Here is a 7720-nt window from a genome sequence, read left to right on the forward strand (position 1 = left end):
CTACTAGCTCAGTCTGTCCTAAAGATATCTACTGACAGCCGTTAGATCAATTACTCGCAATCTTGTGGCGGATTACTTGTTTAGATTCGTACAGAACCGAGATTCACAGACACAAGTACGGGGATTACAAAGACAGAGCTGGCGTTGGATACATGGCTCGCATCCTACAGATGCACTAAAAGGATGACTAACATAGCGGCAATTGGTCATCTAAGAAGACCTCCCTCTCCAGATAGCAAGTGTACAAAATGATCTACATCATTCAATCTGCCATTGATGATTTCGACAGATTCATAGGACTTTCTGCTCGAATCACCAGGCTAGTTTCTATCGTGGATGGCCTTGAATCTTCTACAAATTGCTGAGTTCAACGTCGAAACTCCCTTCATATTGCAGCGGATCGTCCAAAGTGTGCCAGAAGGTCTCCCCAAGGTTCGGTAGGAACTCAGTAGGAGGGTTTGGGGGATTGCCAAGCGTCGTCGGCAGCTGCCATTGCGATTCCAAATCAAGTGTTACATGTCTTGGATGGACACCTTGGTTCGTGATGAGATCGCCTGGACTGAGACCTTCAGGCCCCGTGCGATTTACGATTTGTTGGTCCGACGTCGTAGACATAAACTTAGTGTCATAGAAGGCTTTCAACCAACGAGTTTTGGCGGACCATCTGCTAAACGCATCGTTTTCCAAGTGAAGTCCATCTGGACGGCTCTTGGATACGGCTTCATAACGGCGCGAAGCTTCTTCCATAAGCGTAGAGAAGTCGATGTACTCACGGAGGGCCTTGACATCCCAACCGTCTGTTGTGATAGACGATGCTCGGATGATAACCACGAAAATGTACGCGAATTGGGCAAAGACCCCAAACGGAACAAACAGATAGTCCTCTGGGGGCATCTCCATGTATACATCAATGTAAGCTTTCACAGCCTCCATGCAACGCCACATACCATCTAACCGTTGCCGGAGGTCATTTTCTTTGACCTTGTTTGCAGTCAGAGTTGCGAAAGAGCGCTCCCAAATCGCAGTTCGTGTGCAGGCATATTGTAAGCGCCGCACAGTCGCCATAGTACCGTCTCCACTTGGAGATCCAATACTATCAAGGTCGCTCAAAAACGATTTGGCATAGAACTGTACTGGCGCGTGATCGTACTCGGTGGACATGACTTCGTGCATGATGCGCTGCGTTTGCACGAGTTGCACGAGGAATGTATCGCTTCCGTATTCTTGAGCGTGGATCAGCACATTGACACACTCCGTGAGCCAAGGCGTCCATTTCAGAGTATCGACCTTTCTGAATGAAGTGAAGATCTGCGATGTCAAATAGAAGATGCCAATGACAGCCCGACGTTCGTCGTTGGATATGGTCTTGGCTGGTTGGGGTATCCCATGCGCTTTCGATGCAGCCTCCATCGCGACCTTCTCGCATAAGCCGGGCATACGATCAATATTGAGATCGACAGTGAGCGCCATAGCAAGATGAAGAAAGTTGGTATGGTTCTGGGGGAGGAAGGAGTGAGGGTTGAACCAGCTCAAGAAGACGAGCAAGCCCTGGAGCAGATCCATCGACTTTTCTCCCTGGATTAGCATTCTCTCAGAAACCTGACGCATAACATCTGTCGCCATGATTTGCTGTTTGGCCGTGTCATGGAAGAATGCCACAGTGGTGATGACCTGCAGCAAGAACGGCTTGATACTGGCTAGACTGGACGCGTTTATATCAACGGGAAGAATCACAAAAGGCATGCAGGGCGCCATCAATCGTCGATAGCGGTCAAACAAGACCTCACTTTCATGTAGGCTCACCGAAGCTCCGTCTGATTCAAGTCTGTTTGGCCTTTCGGGATGTGCGTGCACAGATGGAGCAGAGTGACTAGAAGCGGTGGTGCTTTGGAGATCACCCGAGGGCGGTAGCTGACTGACGTTTCCGACAGATTGATGCAGAGGTCGCAGCACACGATGTGACGGAGAAGTGTCCGATGCGGTCGTTGTTGATGGGCCCTGAGCCTGCCCAGAGGACAAGGCTTGAGCGATATCTTCGAGCTTGGTCTCGAGATCTCTCAGCTGGGCCGTGCGTCTATGCGGGAGTCAACGTCTGTAATTGTAGTTGGTCGTAGACTACAATTGTAGACTACGTCATATCAATGTCGGCCCGATTTCGTAACTACGAGCGCTACGTTGCAACTGTCGAGGAGAACACCTCGACCTACATGTATGAGAAATGAAAGTACTAAACGTACGTGGCTTTGATTGCATTTCGTTTGCGCCTGACTGGCTCCTTGATACGGCAGTCTTTCTGTAATCTCGCGCATCTTTGCAGGGAGTCAGTCAGTCCTTTGGACTTACCTTGAATGCCCTTCATGTACCTGGATATTGTCTAGCCATATGTGAAAACGCACCTCTCGCAAACGATGTCACCAGGACGTCGTACACACTTGCTCTTAGCTTTGGTACAAACGACACACGATCCAGAGCGCAAAGCAGCTGTGGAACTGTTATGAGCTTCTGACACTGATACAGGTATGTCCTGCATTGTTTCCGTCACTGTACTTGAGGAACAGATTGGTTACAGAGGTTGGAATTGAAGGATAGTAGGAAGGAGGCGTTGATGACCTTACTAAAGATCTACTTAAGAGGCTTTAATCCGAAACAGGTAAGCTGGTGTTGTAATCTCCGTCCGGTATAGATGTGTTAAGTCCGACGGTTCATGGCAACATGGACATCAATACCGCCAAAGCTCGTTCAATTTCCCCTCTAGCTATAGTGACCAAACTTCTACCGAAATAGCCTTCACGGTACTGATAACCGTATGTTCACTCAAGCGTTGAGCAACTTCTCATGCGCGCCGCCATAACGTTCGCCAGCAATCGGGAAGAGATCAAGGGCCTTTTGGAGCTCCCGCATGTCCTCTTCGGTCAGTTCCGAGAGTTTGCTGTTCAATACGACACGGTCAACGTTGGACGAGCCGGGAATAGGAATTGCGCCCTGGCGAGCGGCCCAGGCTACAGCCACCTGCGATGTCTTCAAATCTTTGCGTTCGGCAACCTTTGTCACAGCCTCGACAAGTTTGTAGTTTTGATCAAAGACCTCAGGCTTGAAGCGAGGGAACATGTGGCGGAAATCGTTTGGTGGGAGATCATCAACCTTTTTGTATTGGCCTGTCAGCCAACCCCGGCCAACTGGACTGTAACCGACGACTGGAATACCGACTATATAGATCATTCTGTTAGAATCGCTCTGATATATAACTCCTCACTGGATACATACGTTCATGACAGGTGTCCATAATGCCATTATGGAGCGGGTCGGGTGTGAACAAACTCAGCTCCACCTCGACCGCCGCAATAGGGTGTATGGCATGAGCCTTGCGGATAGTACTCGCACTGACCTCGCTCAGGCCGACACCGCCAATCTTGCCCTCCTCAACCAGTTCGGCCAGAGCTTTGACAGAAGTCTCAATGGGGGTATTGGGGTCCACGCGCGCTACGTAATTTGTCAGCATTCTTTTGCCAGGTACATGGCATAGTCAATACCCATTTCGAAGACATCGATAGTCTTCATACCCCCTAGCCCTTGTAGGGCCTCCTCGACAGATGCGCGAATTGCTTCAGGGCTACCTGTAGGTCCCGTTTTGGAGCCGTAGGCACCTTTGATGCTGAGTACGACTTTCTCGACGTCCTCAGGGTACTTCTCAAAGTAGTATTTCAAGAGGTGCAACGAATTTGCTTCAGGGGTGCCGTAATGAATACCCTACAGGATATTAGTTGTTTCTTCATCATACGTAGAGTTCAGATTTGTGAGTTCGTGCAGATTCCAACGTACACCGTTCCATAGATTCGCACCCTGTTCTAACGCGCTTCTTAAGCATTGGACTGCTACTTCGCGTTCGGTCTGGGGAAACGGGGCCGGCATTGTCAAGCCTAGATCATATAACGTTAACGCGGTTCTGTCATATGCGCATTAATATCAGTTACTCAGTAATCCATAGCCTATTGGACCGACCGGCTTATCGCAAACGCGAGTAGGTGCTGCTCTACCGGTACTCATAGTGTCTGATGCAGTGAGAGTAACAAGGGGTTAGACTGAGTAGTTTGAAAATTCGTAACTGTCCAGGTATGAGCGGCTGTATCCTTGGGAAGTGAATACTCCTGCGCTCTTTTATGTACATCTGGTACGGCACCGCGAACAAGAGTGTTGCCTTTCCCATATCTTATTCCTCTCCGAAATCGAATCAGCCTTTTGCTACTGCTGGAAAGCGGTTGCAGACCAGCCTCTCCGCTCCCGATCGTTTCGCAAGAGAAGGAAGCGGAGCCAATGAAAAGAGGTCTTAGAAGTTGGAGGACAAGCGGCCCGGAGATCGGCAGTAACTTTATCTCCGCTCCCGTAAGCATGGGCCTCACTTTTTAGCAACGTCATTGTTGTTTTCCACCCTCCGATGTTCGCTCTCACATCCTCTTTTGGCCTCTGTCTGCCTGAACGTTCATGATACTGGACCTGTTCTGTAGGGTTACTGCTTTCCAGCGTGATCTTGACGGACGACTAAGGTTGAGCTGGCATCCATTTCTGTACTTGCTTCCTTATTGAAAGCTTTCTCAACCGAGGTCTTTACTTCATCGCTTTGTGTGCGACTCACGCGATCAAAAAGGATTTACGACTGCCGTCCACACCCCGTACCCCATGATTTATCCCTGCTCACCTCATGCAAGACTTTCTTCTTGTGGGTAATTGTCGGGAAATTTCTAACCAATCAGACACCACACCTTAGACGCGTTTCCAAATCTGGCTCTGCCGTGCCACGAAGACACGATTTCCCCGCAAGACACCAACCTATGTAACGGGAGTCACTTGAAGAACAAATGCCGAGGAGGTTATGGAGAAAGGTCTATGAGGTCTGGATGAGCTATCTTTCGACCCGCCGTGCTCGGTAGACACGATTGATTTCGGTACTTCAATAGAACGCATATAGACGACATGCTCGCCGCTTTTTCTCTACTTTACTGCACTCTCATCTCATTATGCTTCGCCCAACTGCCGTGGCATTTGCCTTTTTGTTCGGCCTGGTGAGCAGCCACTGGAATCACTCAACCCCGACCGCCCATGTCAAGAACGGAACATACGTCGGAGTGCATTCAGCGAGTTATAACCAGGACTTCTTTCTTGGCATTCCATATGCACAACCGCCTGTTGGGAGTTTACGCTTCAGAAATCCAGCGAGCTTGAACCAGAGCTGGAGCGATGCAAGACCAGCTGTGCAATACTCCAGTGCAGTATGTATCTCACCGTGTTGACTAGCTCACGCTAACGTCGGGTCTCTAGTGTTACGGCTATGGCTCCGATCAGTGGGGTTATGCCGTTTCGGAGGATTGCCTATACCTCAACGTGATCAGGCCATCTGGCTATAAGCATGAAAATCTCCCTGTTGCTCTGTGGATTCATGGCGGAGGCTTCTACCAAGGCTCAGGTATCGATAAACGCTACAACATCTCTTTTATGGTTGAGAACTCTGTCAGAATCGGAAAGCCTATTATTGGCGTGAACATCAACTATAGGCTCAGTGCTTGGGGCTTTTTGAGTGGAAGCGAAGAGATCAGAGACAGTGGAAACATGAACCTTGGCTTGAGGGATTCGAGACTTGCCCTTCAGTGGGTTCAGGAGAACATCAAAGCTTTTGGAGGTACTTGTCCCGTGTGATTAGAACGTCGATTCGAGACTGATATGGGGTTAGGCGACTCAGAGAAGGTTACTGTGTTTGGAGAGAGTGCAGGTGCTGCAGCGGTAGGCTTCCATCTGACAGCCTACGGCGGCCGAGACGATAAGCTGTTCCGAGCCGCGATTATGGAGAGTGGTAACCCCGTCTTCTACCAAAAGTTGTTGGATCCGCTCGGCAATCGAGCCATGTACAATACCATTCTCAGCCGGACGCCCTGTACCAACGCCTCGAGCCCACTCGAATGTCTGAGATATTTACCTGCAGATCAACTCAACATCGCCATCAACACCACAAGCACGACACTAAACACAACCCAATTCCAGCCCATTCTGGACGGTGACTTCATCCAAAAGCGCACCTCACTTCAGCTCGCGGCTGGAGAATTCGTACACGTCCCAATCATATCCGGTGCGAATTCCGACGAAGGCTCAGCGTTCAGCCCTCGCCCAGTCAACACATCTGAGGCCTTCTTCAACCTCGTCACAAACGGCCAGCGCGGCAACGTGTCGACCGAGCTAGGAAACCAGATCCTAGCTGCTTACCCCGACGATCTTTCCGTCAACGTGATTGCCAGCCTAGGAAACACTCGGCCAGGACCAGCATACGGCGCGCAATTCCGGCGTTCAGCATCGTACTACGGCGACCAATTCTTCATCGCCAACCGCCGGCTAACATGTCGAACCTGGGCCGCCGCCGGCGTGCCAGCATACTGCTTCCGCTTCAACGCGATTCCCGCCGGCCTTCCCGCTGAAATTGGCGTCACGCATTTCCAAGAAGTCGCGTTTGTGTTTCTCAATCTCCAGGGCGTGGGGTATCCGCCTGTTTCTGTTCCGCCGTTCGCCAACAAGACCGAGAGCTATCGTAATCTCGCCAGACTGATGGATAGCAGCTGGGTTAGCTTCGTGCATGATCTTGATCCGAATTCGTGGAGGGAGACGTATGCGTGGAATGGGACGGAGGCGCTGTGGCCGGCGTACGATGTGGCGAATCCGCTCGACTATGTTTTCGATGCGAATGTGTCTAGTTATGCGGAGCCGGACACTTATAGGAGTGAGGGGATTAAGTTGATTATCGCTAATGCTGATGTGTTTCAGCGGTAATGGGATAAGTTGGGATGTAATCGCGTTGGTATAGTTAACGATTAATAAGCATAACGAAACGACCAAATAACTATACAAAACGTTAAAGTAGATTACTCCTTCTTCTTGAATTTGTCTTTCCTACTACTCTTGTTGTGCTTCTTACTTCTTCTTATTTCTATATTGCAATTCTCCTTGCATTAATTCTCTTAATAAGATAAATTCCTATAGTCTTAAGCCTTAATATTTAATACTATAGATAGATAAAATAGTAGGTAAAGTTAGATTTATTACTTATATATATATATTATAAAAAATAACTAATATAATCTAAATTTAAAGAAAAAAGATATATAAGTAAAAGCTATTCTAGTTAGTATACTAATACTAGTAAATAGGTTAGAGTAAAGTAGAAATAAAGTCTTATATAAGTATAACTTAACTTTTACTTAACTTTAACCTAGTATATTATCTACTTTAACTAAACTTTAACCTAATATTTAAATACTAGTATTAGGTTAAAGTTAAGTTATAAATAATTAAACTCTAGGTAAAAGTTAAGTAAAATTATATTTAATTTAAACTTTTTTTTTAATTTATATTTTATAGTATCTAGATTAGTATAAAAGTAAATATAAAATTTTTAATAGTAAATATTATAAATAAGAAGTTAACTCTAAGAGTAGTTACTATTATAAAGTAAATTAATTTACTAAGAATCTATAGTACTAAGTTTTTTTTACTTATAATCTTTTCTAGTAGTATATTAGCTAATTTTAATAAGCTAGCTAAAAGTAAAAATTAGTAGTTAAAGCTATTAAGTTTTAAGGATTTACTAATTAAAGGTTTACTAGGCCTAGCCTATTATAATAATTTTTTATTAGTAAAATATATTAATCTTATTACTTTATTATAATATATTTTACTTCTTTAG

The 7720-nt window shown here is 46.8% G+C and overlaps 3 protein-coding genes across 3 annotated transcripts; 1 reads left to right on the top strand and 2 right to left on the bottom strand.

The window, feature by feature from the left end:
* Positions 1 to 741: 741 nt before the first annotated feature.
* P153DRAFT_253346 (uncharacterized protein) lies at positions 742 to 1749 on the bottom strand (the record flags this gene model as incomplete). The annotated part of the gene is made up of 1 exon (XM_033662740.1): positions 742 to 1749. A coding segment is annotated over one exon (1008 nt), but the record flags the coding sequence as incomplete, so codon positions are not given.
* Positions 1750 to 2574: 825 nt separating this feature from the next.
* Positions 2575 to 4044, bottom strand: P153DRAFT_425194 (Aldo/keto reductase; the record flags this gene model as incomplete). The annotated part of the gene is made up of 5 exons (XM_033672525.1): positions 2575 to 3206; positions 3265 to 3480; positions 3531 to 3747; positions 3820 to 3917; positions 3972 to 4044. 5 exons carry the CDS (start codon positions 4042 to 4044, stop codon positions 2815 to 2817), a joined length of 996 nt encoding a protein of 331 aa, XP_033521075.1. The 3' UTR covers positions 2575 to 2814.
* Positions 4045 to 5012: 968 nt separating this feature from the next.
* On the top strand, positions 5013 to 6807 carry P153DRAFT_359639 (carboxylesterase family protein-like protein; the record flags this gene model as incomplete). Its single annotated transcript, XM_033666878.1, has 3 exons — positions 5013 to 5264; positions 5314 to 5671; positions 5723 to 6807. 3 exons carry the CDS (start codon positions 5013 to 5015, stop codon positions 6805 to 6807), a joined length of 1695 nt encoding a protein of 564 aa, XP_033521076.1.
* Positions 6808 to 7720: the final 913 nt, after the last annotated feature.

This window comes from Dothidotthia symphoricarpi (assembly GCF_010015815.1).
Source record: "Dothidotthia symphoricarpi CBS 119687 unplaced genomic scaffold P153scaffold_17, whole genome shotgun sequence".
NCBI classification, from domain to species: domain Eukaryota; kingdom Fungi; phylum Ascomycota; class Dothideomycetes; order Pleosporales; family Dothidotthiaceae; genus Dothidotthia; species Dothidotthia symphoricarpi.